The 15,504-nt window shown below is 42.3% G+C and overlaps 1 protein-coding gene across 1 annotated transcript; it reads right to left on the reverse strand.

The window, feature by feature from the left end:
* Nucleotides 1-266: 266 nt before the first annotated feature.
* On the reverse strand, nt 267-2,485 carry fam43b (family with sequence similarity 43 member B). Its single transcript, XM_079802351.1, has one exon. The coding sequence runs from the start codon at nt 2,360-2,362 to the stop codon at nt 1,433-1,435; it is 930 nt and encodes a 309-aa protein (XP_079658477.1). The 5' UTR covers nt 2,363-2,485; the 3' UTR covers nt 267-1,432.
* Nucleotides 2,486-15,504: the final 13,019 nt, after the last annotated feature.

The raw sequence follows: 15,504 nt of genomic DNA on the forward strand, positions 1-15,504 counted from the left end.
TGTATTTATGTGCTTGTCTTTTTGTCTGCTGTAATCAACTATGCGCTGAGAGGCTGTTGAGGCTCTTCTGGCTGATTTCATGTCAAGCTGAAAGCTCTGCACTGCCTGCCCAGGTGTTTTATGCTCAGATTCTGTACATTTCAATCGGCTGATTAATTGCCTTGCATTGAGGGAAAAGCGAAATGCCCCTCAGCAACAGACGAATTCAGTTCCTTCCACTGCCCACTCACAGGATGTCAATGGACATTTTTTTTCCTTTTCTTTGAATTAAATATTTATTTAAGCTGGAAGTCATCTTTTAAAACACAGCCAGAAAATCAGCAGTTTGCATTTCAAATCCTTCAAATAAACTCAATCCCATCATCCCGAGATGAAATAAATGGAAAGCTGGGGCTCTAAAAATTCTTAATTAATATAAGTAAACATTTTATAATGCAACATTTGGCAATTTTTCACACTGACAGTGTCCCATTGTGCAGAAAAAGATGGGAGTGGTAGAAAAATGTTCACTGTTTTCCCCAATCAGTTTCCAGATGATTAATACGATGCACTGAAATAACGAAACACATGCCAGCATTGACAGATGGAAGCTACGACCTTCATGTGAACGGCATAAAAATGAGTTTTTATGACTACCACATTACACCAACACAAATTCAGCATAAATTACAATTGCTCATTTGTATAAACACAAGATATGGTGCTGCCATTGGTCCCAGACAAATCACAGTGTAAAATTGATACAGCTGGAAAGCATTTTAAAAGGCCCATCTCGAACATCACAGGTGATGCCTCCACTTGTTATGCATCACTGATTAGCAGAGCTATGACGAATGGTAGCAGTAAACATGTCAAGTCAAAGGCTCGATTCCTAAGTTATGGTTTAATTCATTAGTGCTGCTCCCAGTGCCAATAAACCAGCTTTAACCGCATCCCATTGAAGCTGAGCCTGTTGAGAGAGGTCACCAGGGGACAGTTACGATCATCAAAAGACGGACTGACCGTACACAAAGAGTCACATTTTAAGGTTCCTTCTTATAGTCCATCAGTCTAAAGCATTTGGCATGTACTCAAAAAAAAAAATACTCACTGGCGTGAGTACGAGATGAATGCTTTATTGTCTTTGGGTGTACAGTTTAAACATGATGTCGGGGGTAGATAAAGGCTTTTTCGGTGTAAGCTCTCGACCAACTCCGAGGGATTGGTGTACCTGTGGTCCTCCTTGTTTTGTGCTTGTACTGGCTCTCCCTCCATGCATCTCGTGGAACGCTTCCTCTGCAGGCAACATCGTGGGTGCCAAAGGTCCTTACCCCGAGTTTCGGACGGGCTGTTTCACGGTGCATCAACGGACGTACCAGATAGAGTGGGTTGGCAGGAAAGGCGACAGGACAGAGGCTCAGTGGTGAGGATGCTAAACTGTATCCATGTGACCTCAAACCAGAGTGCTGATAGTCATCTGTGCTTCATCCCAGCTGGTAATCGAAACCTCGTCCAGTCTATTTACGATCTTCCTCAGATCTTTCTCCGGCGGGGGACTGGAACTGCCGGCGTTGGTGGTGGTTTGCTCATCCTCCTGTCGGTCCTCCTCCTCCTCTTCCTCAGTAATCGAAGAAAGCCGTTTGGCACTTCCAGGCTTTTCTGTAGGTGGCTGGTAGTGACATTGGCCATTTAGGAGTCTCCGAAGAGGCATAAGAGGCACAATGTCTTCGCCCAACAGCTGCTGCTGGCAATGGCGGAAGTCAGATTGGCGCTTCAGCCGCTTGAACTCCGTGAATGCGGACATTGAGTTTTGGTACAGGCTGAGCGCTAACGCTCTGGCCTTTTCCGCCTTCGGCAACAGGACGGCATGGCAGCGTAGCACCACAGCTTTATTCTTCACTTGATGTCTGTAAATCCAAGCAAAAATCTTGGGCCGAAAGGGGTCAGCTGTGCAGTATGTGATCCGGTTGAGGGAATAGAGGTGGACGGGCTTCTTTTTGCCACCTCTATCCGCCCCCATGCGGATGCCATGGGGCCCGACGGTGAGCTTCATCTTGGCGCACTGTTCGCCATAGTTGCTGCGAGTCCAAATCTTGGCCACCGCCTCCTGCGTGCAGTCCTCACCTTTAGCCATGATGGTGACCGCGCTGCCCAGGTAACGCACTTTGTAGGTGGGTTCCTCTTTATTGAGCTCCACTTTCTGCCTTTTGCTGTGGAAGACGCTCCCCAGCCATTGGAACGGGTAGTCAGGAACGAGGTCCGGACAGGAGTGGAGCAAAGTCGACAGCAGGGAATGATAGGTCAGCCCGGCTCCAAGACTTTTCGGCTTGCTTTTGGACTCATTCTCCACTAGCACAAACTTACTCCTTTTCCAGGGCAGCATGATCCAGGCGGAGAGAGAAAAAGATTCAGCACTCTCCCCCAAAAAGCAATGAAGAGCGCTCTGGTGTGTGTGTGTTTCTCAGAGAAGCACAGCAAAGGAAACCGCTCTGGCACACGCTGACGAGAGACTGAAAGCAGAAAGGCTCAGCTGCTCTGTTCGCTCCTCCTTCCTCTTCCTCCTCCTCCTGCATCACTGAGTGCTGATCAGCGCTGGGCTTGAAGCCTCAACGATCCTCGTTTAACTCCTTCAAACCCCTTACCGTCTTCTCACCTGGCGGTTTCTGTGCAGAATCTGCCCACCGACTCCGAGGCAGAAGGAGAGAGTTCATCCTTGTGTCAGAGTGTCCTACAGGAATACTTTGACCTGATGGGAGTCATTTCTACCATCGGTATATAACATCACACCGCCCAGCCCTAATTTAATTATTTCGGCTTCTGGAAAAATCCAGGAAATGACTTGACGTAATGACTGCAAAAGAAAAAGGTGCTTGAACAAACACGTTAACGTGGTTATTAAATGCCCAGTGGATCAACTGCGTAGGCTGCAGAACCTGAAACAACTGGAGAGACATATACTTATTGACATTTGAACATGTTCACAATTTTGCCTGAAAGGATGAATCACTTTCTTTTCAACTATAATTTCACTGCAATTCAAGCAGAAGAATAAGAGCTATTTGTCACAATTCTGCTCTAGGCTTCACATTTTTCATCACTATTCAAGTTAATTTTATATATACTTTCACATTTTTGCATTTAGCAGACACTTTTATACAAAGCAACTTACAAAAGAGGAACAAAAGCAATTCATTCAGGAGCCAACAATATTTGTAATATACAATGCCAGGTTTATTGAACAACACGATTAGGAAAATTCATCTTTGATTAAACATTAAGACTTTTAATAATAGCTTTAACAATTTTCTTAAATGATTAGTTCATCCAAAAATGAAAATGGTTTTTACTCACAACAATCATGTTGTTTCCCCAAACCTACAGTATATGACTTTCTTCTATTGGGAACAAAAAAAGGAATTTTCTCCTTTTTTCATGCACAATGAACTGGAGCTTCAAAAAGGATGTAAAACAACTTAAAAGTAATATAAAAGTAGTAAATGTAACATTGTGCACCAGTTCTTTGATGCCATGTGAAAATTTAAGATGTGATTCACTGAAAATATGCTTTTGTTCTCTTTGGCATGCTGATGAGAGTTGAGCCATGAATTGATCCACATTACAAAAACTCTGAATGGTTCGTTCACAAAATAAGTCTTTTCGAGTCCTTTCTTACTCAATTGCCTGGTCACGGTGGTTAAGAGCTCAGTGGAAGGAAAGATTATCAGTGAACAGCAAATTTCCCACAGTTTCTCACACAAAGCTAATATGGCTTTGGAAGACTTGAAATATGGCATACAAATTGTATGGACCGCTTTCCTTTCTAAAGCTTGAAAGTACCAGTCCTTATTCGTTTATAATTGCATGGAAAAGCGCAACCAGTATTTATTAATCTCTCCTTTTGTGTTCCATGGAAGAAGAAGAAAAAAACATACGGATTTGGAACGACATGATTAATTCAATAATGACACAACTGTAATTTTTGGGTGAACTAATCCTATAACAAATGTGCTTTAAAAGAAATGTATGTTCCTTTCCCACTGAAACCAGATTACAATGTCGCTTTTATGCAATTATGTGTTCGACGGTTTGCAGCTGATGATCCTTTTCAATGTTCCCCCACAGTGTCTTAGTCTCAGGATCTCATTGGGCTGAAGTGTATTGGACGAGCCGTTCTGCCGGGGCAGGTCAGCAGTTATGCATTACATCGAGAAGCATTTCCATCAATCCGATAGACTGCGCAGAGGAGTGGAACTGCTCCTGTCACTCTGAGATTACTTCTCCGTTTGATGGATTGGTCCCTATTCCCAATCAGTCATTTCAGAACTGTTATAACACGCAGGGGAATTTTTGTGTTGATTTTTGTGTTAGTCATTCACAGAACAAAGGGTGGAACATATAAAGAGCATGTTGAAGCGGTTAACTGCTTAGCTGCTAACTATTTTTAAGTATTAAACCACTCGTGCTTCACCACAGAATGTTTAATCCTGGGTCAAGCCTATTTTAGCCCTTAAAGGAATAGTACGTTTTTTTATGTCGTTCAAAACCTGTATGAAATGTCAATGTATGAGTTTTGTTTTATCCATACATTACATCTAAAGTCAATGTTGGCTCCAATGTTGTTTGGTTTGGTTGTTTGGTTCCCAGAGTTCCAAAATATCTTCTTTTGGGTTTTGTGTGCATGCAGTTTTGCAACAACATGAGGGTAAATGACAATTTTCATTTTTGGCTGAACTATCCTTTTAAGCAATGTTTCACACTTGTAATTTTATCATTTTATAATCTCATGAAAAGTATATAGAACATATTCAGGACATTTCAAAAATGAAGACCATAAATTAAGACCAGTACAACAAATACTGCCATTATGTATAAATGCTCAAATACTTAAATATATATAGCATTTCAAGTAATATTATTTTTTTTGCATTATGGAAATGTGAATTTTGGGGGACAATGTAACAATTTAAAAAACGTAATGGTCCTAAAAATCAAGCTTAATTTTCTTTAAATTAAATTAAATGTATTTCTTACCTTTGATTTTGTAGTGAAATTCAATCTGGCCATTTAGTGAGATTCACCACAGTGCTGGAATGTAACAGACAACCAATCAAACTGCCTTAGTGCTAGCCTCATTAAATATCAATGTGCTTTGTACAGTTGCAGAAACTTTTAGGTGTTGTTTTGAGTTTAATTCAGAGAAATATCAGAAGACTTAAGATTTACATGGGAACATTCACACAGATAGACAAAATGAAAACTGGCCCTAATGCTCAAAATAATTAACTGGTACACCTAAATTAAAGTTCGATCAAATTAACTTTTATGAGTATTTTAGAACTTTATTTTTTCTTTTGAGTTCACAAAACTAGGGCTGCAACTAACAATTATTTTAATAATCGATTAATCTGTCGATTATTTCTTCGATTAATCGAATAATCGGGTAAACAAATAATTTCCCATCCTTTATTCAAGAAAAGAACTGATTGTGCAAATTCACAGTGCAAAAAATCTTCAGAAAGTGCACAGGTTGCTACAATAAATCTATAAATCTTTTTTTTTTTTATAAAGAAAAATACTAATCAGAAAACTTAACTGGATGTTAGAACTTGTTTTCTACACTACACTCAGACGCACACACTCACAAACAAAATTAATGGGTTTAGTTAAATTGTAATGCATTAAGAATTTCTCTAAAATGTCCAAACCCATTATATACACCTGGAGAATACATCTACTGTATTAACCTATTAATATGAATGATATTAAATCCAGACACAGATTTAACTGCTGTGACATATTAAAAAATATTATGTGACAATAAAATAAAACTACTCCTCCTAAAGAAGAACACAATGTCTTATTTTCAATGAATGATATTGTAACACTCCAGCCCAGGAACAGTTCATCCCTCCACCAGAGGGAGCCATCACCTGAGTTTTAGTGACACTTCCTGTTTGTAGACTCACTTCCTGTTTGTAGCTTTATAAGCCATGTGCCTCTATGAACACATTGCAAAGTATTGCCAGTTTTCTGCCTTACCAAGCGTTTACTATTGCTATTGTCTTTGTTATGTTCTGACCCTCTTGCCTGTTTACCGGATCTTCTCTCTGCTTATCGTTAGGAATTTGTTTGCTGTCTGCCTGCCCAGTATTGTTGCTGAACCTTGCCTGGATTTTGACTACGCCTTTTGCCTGTTGTCTTGCACTGTTTGATCATTTGATTGTTCCTTCCCAATAAATTACCTCTGCAACATGGATTCTGATCCGACTCCAGCTATGGCTTCATTACAGAATACTTCGCCAGACCTGAATCCAGCAGAGGTTACCCAGCTCAGAGCCAGGATTGTTTATCAAGGTGATGTACTGCATGAGTTTCAAGAACAACTTGTGAATCTTCAAGCCACTAATGAACATCTGACACGTTATATCCAGTCCATGCCTTCTCCACGCCCTGACACGGTAAGACTGGCACTGCCAGAAAAGTTTGATGGATCTGCAGACAAATGCAAAGGGTTTCTGAGGCAGTGTTCCATATATTTCACTCACCAATCCGACTCCTTTAACCAAGAAACAACTAAATGTGCCTTCATGATGAGTTTACTGACTGGCAAGGCGTTGGAGTGGGCCACAGCAGTTTGGGATAATGATGAACAACTTCGCAATTCCTTCACGTATTTCTCCCAACAGATTAGGGAAGTTTTTGAATACCCTGCAGGGGGTAGAGACATTTCTGTGTAGTTGTTACATTTACGCCAGGGGAAATTATGTGCAGCTGATTATGCAGTACAATTTCGCACCTTAGCTGCACAAAGCGGGTGGAATGATGTTGCTCTCAAGTCAGTTTTCCGTGAAGGTTTGAATTCCACACTACAAGCTGAGCTGGCATGCAAGGATGACTCGTTAACCTTGTCTGAGTACATTACACTGACCATAAAAATAGACAATCTCATGCGCAATCGGCCTCGGCCCAGTGCGTTCATGCATTTCTCTACTACTGCCTCATCTCCTGTTACTTCATTAGCTGAACCGGTAGAACCCATGCAAATCGGACGTGCAAGGGTGCCTGAGGAGGAACGCCAACGCAGACGAGATGAGGGGTTATGTTTCTATTGTGGCCAACCCGGACATCTTTGTAACGCATGCCCAAGTAGGACCAGAGTCCCGGCGGGATCCTCTCAAGGGGTGAGCATCACTTTTGATTCAGTTTCTAGTAAAAATTTTGCTCTTCCAGTGACAATTTTTACGAAAGATAACCAATCATGTGTTCCAGCGTTAGTGGATTCAGGAGCGGCATTGAACCTCATTCATCATCAGACAGTCACCAGATTTAATATCCCTACAATACCATGCAATCCACCCATCCGTATCACAGCAGTAGATAATGCACCCATAGGCACCGGGCAGATTACCCATAAAACAATTCCTATCCAGATCCAAGTAGGACTTTTCCATGTTGAAACCATAACCCTCTATGTCATCATGTCTCCTCGTCACCCCATTATAGGGCTCGGGCGCTGCGTTGCATTCTGGGACGTGGCGGCCATGTTGATGGCCTCGCGAATGTAAACATACAGCAAATCAAACGAGGAGAAGCAGAGTTGGGAGAAAGAAAAACTATGTTAAAATCCCGAAAAGGATGTGGAATTTACCGGGATACGTTAAATAGGGAAGGCAGGGACCGGTATATGGACAAAATTGGAACTATTAACGGTTTGGATTCATATGAAATTTGCAGTTCACAAATGGATGGGTTCAGGAGCTGCAGATCATGAAGCCTATGTAACGTTAACCTTTTACCTTGAAGCATTCCAACTGCACTGCACCGTTCTGTGTTCTCGGGTTGCACTACTTGCAAATAAACACTGAAAAATATCTGATTGTGTGACACTTCTTGCTTTTGCACATTATATTGATTTAAGTATATTTATTTTGAAGATTGTGGGTATGGATGCAACAGACACTTATGGCTGTATTTAATGCACATTTATTTTATTTCAACGCTAGGGCTCATGTTTGTCAGAGCACAACATGCATACACAATCTTATAGAGGAATGTCATGTATTCGTCCTTGCTTGGCAACACCATGTGAATCGGTACTTTATCTGACAAAATAGTGTACTTGTTGCGGACGGTTACAATCACCCTTTCCACGTGAATTCGGAGGTGGGCATTTTTTTCTTGTGCTCCCCACATCTCTTGCATCCAGCTGACAGCGTTCTTTTGTGAAAGCGGGGATCTTTACCTCGGCACACATAAGTCCCACACTGTCCTTTATGTCAAAGCCGCGATCAGCCAACACCATATCCCCAGGTAACAGTTTGTCTTACAAGCGCGATCCAAGCGAGCTGACGACTCTTTGTTACCTCGGATGGTTGCGTCTCCAAGCAGGAAAGAGGTGGAAAGTTAATCCATTTTCGAACTTTTTCCCATGGCGATTGTGATCTAGTGTTACACCCCACAATGCAGCAACGGTTTACCATGGTTTCCAATAATAACGCCAAATTAAGACACACGACTGAGAGGGAGCACGTCTATAAACAGTGCGCAGTAGTCCGAGTAGCAGCAAATGAGGCCATCAACATGGCCGCCACGCAAAGTAATGACGTCATACGCCCGAGCCCTATACTAGGTTACCCATGGTTGGTACTCCATGACCCACTGATCTCGTGGAAAGAAGGGGAATTGCTACGGTGGTCACCATTCTGTCAAGAGCATTGTCTATCCACCAGGTCCGTAGTACCATGCCTGACCACAAGTGTGGAGAGCCCCCAGACTAACATTCATACTCACATCCCCAGGGAGTATTCTGAACTCATGGAGGTATTTAGTAAAGAAAAGGCCACCCAATTACCACCCCACCGACCGTGGGACTGTGCCATAGACCTGCTACCAAATTCATCCCCCCCCAGAAGCAAGGCTTACCCTCTATCTCTTCCTGAGACACAGGCTATGGAGGATTACATCGAGGAGGCACTAGCATCGGGTTTCATCCGCCCCTCTACATCACCTGCTGCAGCTGGATTTTTCTTTGTTGAAAAGAAAGATGGTGGACTCCGGCCATGTATAGACTACAGGGGTCTGAATGCAGTCACAGTTAAGTACCGGTATCCCCTGCCATTAGTCCCATCTGCCTTAGAACAACTACGAGAAGCCAAGATTTTTACTAAGTTAGATCTCAGAAGTGCCTACAACCTGGTCCGTATCAAGGAAGGGGATGAGTGGAAGACTGCATTTATCACCACTAGGGGGCACTATGAGTACTTGGTCATGCCCTATGGCCTGGCCAACTCTTTTTCAGTCACTTGTCAATTAAATTTTCAGAGACCTTCTCAACAGCTGTGTGATCGTCTACATTGATGATATCCTTATTTACTCGAAGACCAGGGATGAACACATTCAACAAGTCAAGACAGTGCTCAAACGTCTCCTCCACCATCAACTATATGTGAAGGCGGAAAAGTGTGAGTTTCATACCACCACAATAACCTTCTTAGGCTATAACATCAGCCCCAAGGGAGTAGAGATGGATGAGTCCAAGATCAAGGCAGTCACTGAGTGGCCAGCTCCTACAACCATCAAGGAGCTACAAAGATTTCTTGGGTTTGCAAACTTTTATAGACTATTTATAAGGAACTACAGCACTGTTGCAGCCCCTCTCACTACATTACTCAGAGGAAGACCTAAGAAGTTGACATGGCCAGAGAATGCACAGAATGCTTTTAACAAACTCAAGTCCTGCTTCACCACTGCTCCCATCTTAAAACTTCCAGATCCAGGCCTCCCCTTCATAGTAGAAGTGGATGCTTCTGACAGCGGCATCGGAGCTGTACTTTCCAAGCGTCATGGTTCTCCAGGTAAACTCCACCCATGTGCCTTTTTCTCTAGAAAGCTCACCCCTGCAGAAATTAATTACGATGTGGGAAACAAGGAATTGCTGTCCATCAAGTCTGCTCTAGAGGTGTGGAGACACTGGTTGGAGGGATCCAGGTACCCATTTCAAGTCATCACGGACCACAAGAACTTGGAATATATCAAGAATGCCAAGAGAATGAATCCACGACAGGCCAGGTGGGCGCTTTTCTTTACCAGATTCAATTTCACAGTTACTTATCGTCCAGGCAGCAAGAATAGCAAAGCAGATGCCCTTTCTCGAAGACATGACACAGCGCGTTCAACAACTCACCCCGAGTCCATTCTGCCACAGTCTGTCATCCTTGCACCCATTCGTTGGGACCTTATGGAAGAGATCCATCGTGGACAACAAGATGAACCATCACCATCAGAATGTCCCTCTAATAGGCAGTATGTACCCCAAAATCTTAGACAGAGGGTCTTGCAGTGGGTGCACACTTCTCTAGGTTCTGGTCACCCAGGAATTCAAAGAACTACAACGCTGGTACGTAACTCTTTCTGGTGGCCCACTCTTCACCATGATGTGACTGAATATGTCAATGCCTGCCATGTCTGTGCACAAGTTAGAACTCCGCGGCAACTCCCTGCAGGGCTGTTGGAACCTCTGCCTATCCCTCAACGACCATGGTCCAACTTGGCAGTAGACTTCATCACTGATCTCCCCAATTCCAATGGTTTCACTACCATCTGTGTCATAGTTGATCGTTTTTCCAAGTCATGTCGTTTGATCCCCAGGAAAGGTCTACCCACAGCCATGGAAATGGCAGAGGCTCTGTTCAACCAGGTTTTCAGGGTGTATGGACTCCCTGATGACATTGTCACTGACCGGGGACCACAGTTCACCTCACGGGTATGGAAGGCCTTTTGTCGTCAGTTAAATATCAATGTCAGTTTAACCTCTGGCTATCACCCTCAGGCCAATGGTCAAGTGGAAAGAGTGAACCAGGAGATTGGACGCTACTTGCGCACCTACTGTAGTCGTGAACAGCATCAGTGGAGCACTTTCCTGCCATGGGTTGAGTCTGCCCAAAACTCCCTCACACATTCATCCACAGGACTAACCCCCTTTCAGTGTGTTCTGGGTTATCAACCGCCACTGTTCCCTTGGTCGGGAGAACCGTCAGAGGTGCCGGCGGTGGATGACTGGATTAGGAGGAGTGAAGGGGTGTGGGACAGCGCACATGTCCGGCTTCAACTAGCTATCAGGAGACAGAAAATTACGGCCGACCGTAGGAGGCGTCCCCACCCCGATTACCAGCCTGGCCAGATGGTATGGCTTTCTACGAGGGATCTGCGGCTACCTAGCAGGAAGCTCAGTCCAAGGTACGTGGGTCCCTTTAAGATACTAAGACAAATCAACCCCGTTACCTATAGACTAGAGCTTCCTGCTGATTATCGCATCTCCCCTTCCTTCCATGTGTCCCTCCTGAAACCTGCACCTTCTGAAACTATAACTACTGAATCTACACCCCCCCCACCATTGGAGATCGAGGGATCCCCTGCCTATCTCGTCCGGGAGATCCTAGATTCCAGAAGGAGGGCTAATCGGTTACATTACCTTGTGGACTGGGAGGGATATGGCCCTGAGGAGAGATCCTGGGTAACAGCCTCAGACATTCTGGATCCCTCACTCGTCAGTGACTTCCATCGTAATCACCCAGACCGACCAGCACCCAGACCTAGGGGACGGCCCAGGAAAAGAACACCGGGAGGTGTTCCTAGAGGGGGGAAATCTGTAACACTCCAGCCCAGGAACAGTTCATCCCTCCACCAGAGGGAGCCATCACCTGAGTTTTAGTGACACTTCCTGTTTGTAGCTTTATAAGCCATGTGCCTCTATGAACACATTGCGAAGTATTGCCAGTTTTCTGCCTTACCAAGCGTTTACTATTGCTATTGTCTTTATGTTCTGACCCTCTTGCCTGTTTACCGGATCTTCTCTCTGCTTATCGTTAGGAATTTGTTTGCTGTCTGCCTGCCCAGTATTGTTGCTGAACCTTGCCTGGATTTTGACTACGCCTTTTGCCTGTTGTCTTGCACTGTTTGATCATTTGATTGTTCCTTCCCAATAAATTACCTCTGCAACATGGATTCTGATCCGACTCCAGCTATGGCTTCATTACAGATATGCATTCTTTATAACAACTTGCATACAACATTCCTTATAGATTAAAATATGGATTAAATAATTAATGTATAATAAATATAATAAATCCCTATTAAAACTAAAGAGGTGATTTTCTCTGTCTTTTGTTGTTTGATTAATATTAAGAGCACAAATGGAAGCAGGTTAATGGACTGCTGTCACTTTAAGACCGAATGCTGACCGAAAATGACTATAGATATTAGTCATAGTTTTTGTCATTCAAAGCTGGTTTTGATTTTAGTCTCGTTTTTGTCTGTGAAAAATGTTGTTGATTAAAATACTGACAAATTATTTGTCAACGAAATTAACATAGCTATAACATAGGGCCAAAAAAGGCAAGTGAATAAAATGTGTCTTTAGTCTTGCAAACTATACCACCCCTGCTTTACTGCTGTTATTAACAAGCTAACGCTAACCTGTCATGCTGGATAACGAGTAAACAAGCAGCAGAAGAGCTACTGGAGGGACGTCACGCTCCTCACTTCCAAACGGAACAAAAGTGGGATTTTGTAGTGACTTAACGTTCCCCTGCTGTTGAACTCGCTTCCTCCTCATCAAGGACTCAGATGTTTTGGTTTTAAGTGCTGAATCTCCACCGTGGTGCTCCCATGCCATGTCGCGTCGCTTTTGCTGCAATTAACATGCTTTTTTCGATTTATTAAATGGTGCTTTTCGACTGGTACGCTCGGCGCTTCCACTATGCTTTGCGCTCATCCGTGCTTTTTTTATACTCAAACATCTCCGCGTCTTATTGACGGGCATAACAGTCGCGTGACACAACGAATCGATAATGAAATTCGTTGCCAACTCTTTTAATAATCGATTTTTATCGATTTTATCGATTGTTGCAGCCCTACACAAAACTGACATTAAGTAATCTGAATTGTTTCATTGTTTTGAATTTTATGAACTTTTCATTTAGACAAACTTAAAATTAACTGAAACTGGGCTGGGATTTCTATTTCCCAGCATGCTTTGCCATGACACTCGAAATGGAGAGTAAATGCTCAAATTAAGTGTTATTTAATGATTTTTGTGTAATGTTAAGTGGGAGATTTAGTAGTATTTAATGTTTTGCTATGCTAATTTAGAAGAGTTTCGGTTATGTGGGTTTTTGTAGGGTTACCATCATGATGACAAGTGGAGCATGAGCTTGGTTTGAGAACAGATGTAGATATAGATATATAGATAGAGATATATATTTTATGCTCACTCAAATATTTCAAGTTTCAAGTATAAAATAAAAATCTTAAACTTAGAATTTCTTAACTTAAAAATGTTGATGTAACTGATTACCAAATTTTTTGTTTTTGTTTTGCCAACTTATTCAGGTTTACAGCAATGTTATTGAACTTCTAATATGCAAATAATGGTGTGGCAGTCTCTGCAAACAAATGAACAGAAGACACTGGAAAAGTTAATTGAGACACATCCTAGGATAACAATAACATTGAGTTATAAATGACACTTGGTTAACAATTAATTAAACCCCGATTAAGTAATGCCCGAGCCCTCACATGCACTTGCCACAAATGGCAAAGTTTCCCCTCCTCACGTTTTCCCCCCAAAGTCTGACCCTGAAACCACACAGCTCCATAATACAACGGTGAAACTGCACAAGCAACAACCAACTTTTATCTATTTTTATCCTTTGAAGGGAGATTTTTTTCAGTGTTAGGGTAGTTTTTGTTTTACCCAGATCCTGGGTCAGACGTAACAACCCAGTGTTTGGGTAGTTTTTGTGTTACCAGATCCTGGGTAAAACGCAACAACCCAGTGTTTGGGTAGTTTTTGTGTTACCCAGATCCTGGGTCAGACGCAACAACCCAGTGTTAGGGTAGTTTTTGTGTTACCAGATCCTGGGTAAAACGCAACAACCCAGTGTTAGGGTAGTTTTTGTTTTACCCAGATCCTGGGTCAGACGTAACAACCCAGTGTTTGGGTAGTTTTTGTGTTATCAGATCCTGGGTAAAACGCAACAACCCAGTGTTTGGGTAGTTTTTGTGTTACCCAGATCCTGGGTCAGACGCAACAACCCAGTGTTAGGGTAGTTTTTGTGTTACCAGATCCTGGGTAAAACGCAACAACCCAGTGTTAGGGTAGTTTTTGTTTTACCCAGATCCTGGGTCAGACGTAACAACCCAGTGTTTGGGTAGTTTTTGTGTTACCAGATCCTGGGTAAGACGCAACAACCCAGTGTTTGGGTAGTTTTTGTATAACCCAGATCCTGGGTCAGACGTAACAACCCAGTGTTTGGGTAGTTGTGTAAACCAGATCCTGGGTCAGATGCAACAACCCAGTGTTTAGGTAGTTGTTTAAATCAGATCCTGGGTCAGATACAACAACCCAGTGTTTGGGTAGTTTTTGTGTAAACCAGATCCTGGGTCAGATACAACAACCCAGTGTTTGGGTAGTTTTTGTTACCCAGATCCTGAGCCAGACGTAACAACCCAGTGTTTGGGTAGTTTTTGTGTTACCAGATCCTGAGCCAGATGTAACAACCCAGTGTTTGGATTGTTTTTGTGTTACCCAGATCCTGGGTCAAACATAATAACCCAGGGTTGAGTTATTTATCGCAGGCTTTTTGCAACCTCTTCAGGAGAGAGCAGCGCAGCGCCATTAAATTGGTGCATGCCACCTGATGCCTTGCATAAAATTATGATTTTATTCAAAAACATACCGAATATAAATTCTTCATGTTGAAAATGTTCTCAGAACTGTACACTGATTGTTTATGGACATGTTTTGGAGCCAGTCACCGCATATTTCGGCTACGAGTGAAATGCAGAACGGCGGTCTGAAGTTCCCCCGCTGATGTTTAATTCTAAATGTTTCATTTTTACTTCTAATATTTGTTAAAACAAGCTTAAATGTAGGCCATATGTATTAAAAAAACGATATAAATATAAAATACGATGGAAAATAAAGGAATTATCATGCAAACCAGTGATTGTGAGGAGTATTTTAAAAAAGTTTAGAGGATTTAAGTTAATCCGAAAATATTAATTAATATATGAAGTAAAAAAAAAAAAAAAAAAGAATCAGCTAGTATTATAGTAAAACTTTAATCAACACATTATGCTAGGTTAAATAAACAAACCAATTTGCTGGGTAAAATTACCCCAACATGTCCGTCCTATATTTACCCAGCCCTTGGGTTGAAAACAACTCAAATTGGGTTGTTTTTAATCCAGTGTTTTTTAGAGTGCATCTGCCATGGGCATTGGCACTGTGCAAGCACCCAACTGATGAATAAAAAAACATCTGCAGAAGAATCGACTAAATTCAATATTAGTCACAAATTTAGCCGATTCGCAAATAGTTTTCTGTTCAGAGTTTAGGAAAGGAAGAGCATTTGTGCAAGCTGTCACGGATCGCACATTCTGTCCAGTAACAGAAAATGGGACACCAGCTCCCCAATCCAAGTGAATTAAAGCCTTCTGTGTGGCAGAATAGCATCTCATCTG

The sequence above is a fragment of the Gobio gobio genome (genome assembly GCF_949357685.1).
Source record: "Gobio gobio genome assembly, chromosome: 21".
Lineage (NCBI taxonomy): Eukaryota > Metazoa > Chordata > Actinopteri > Cypriniformes > Gobionidae > Gobio > Gobio gobio.

Excerpts from the sequence above, each read along its gene's own strand:
- fam43b (XM_079802351.1), bottom strand. The coding sequence starts at position 2,362 with ATGCTGCCCTGGAAAAGGAGTAAGTTTGTGCTAGTGGAGAATGAGTCC.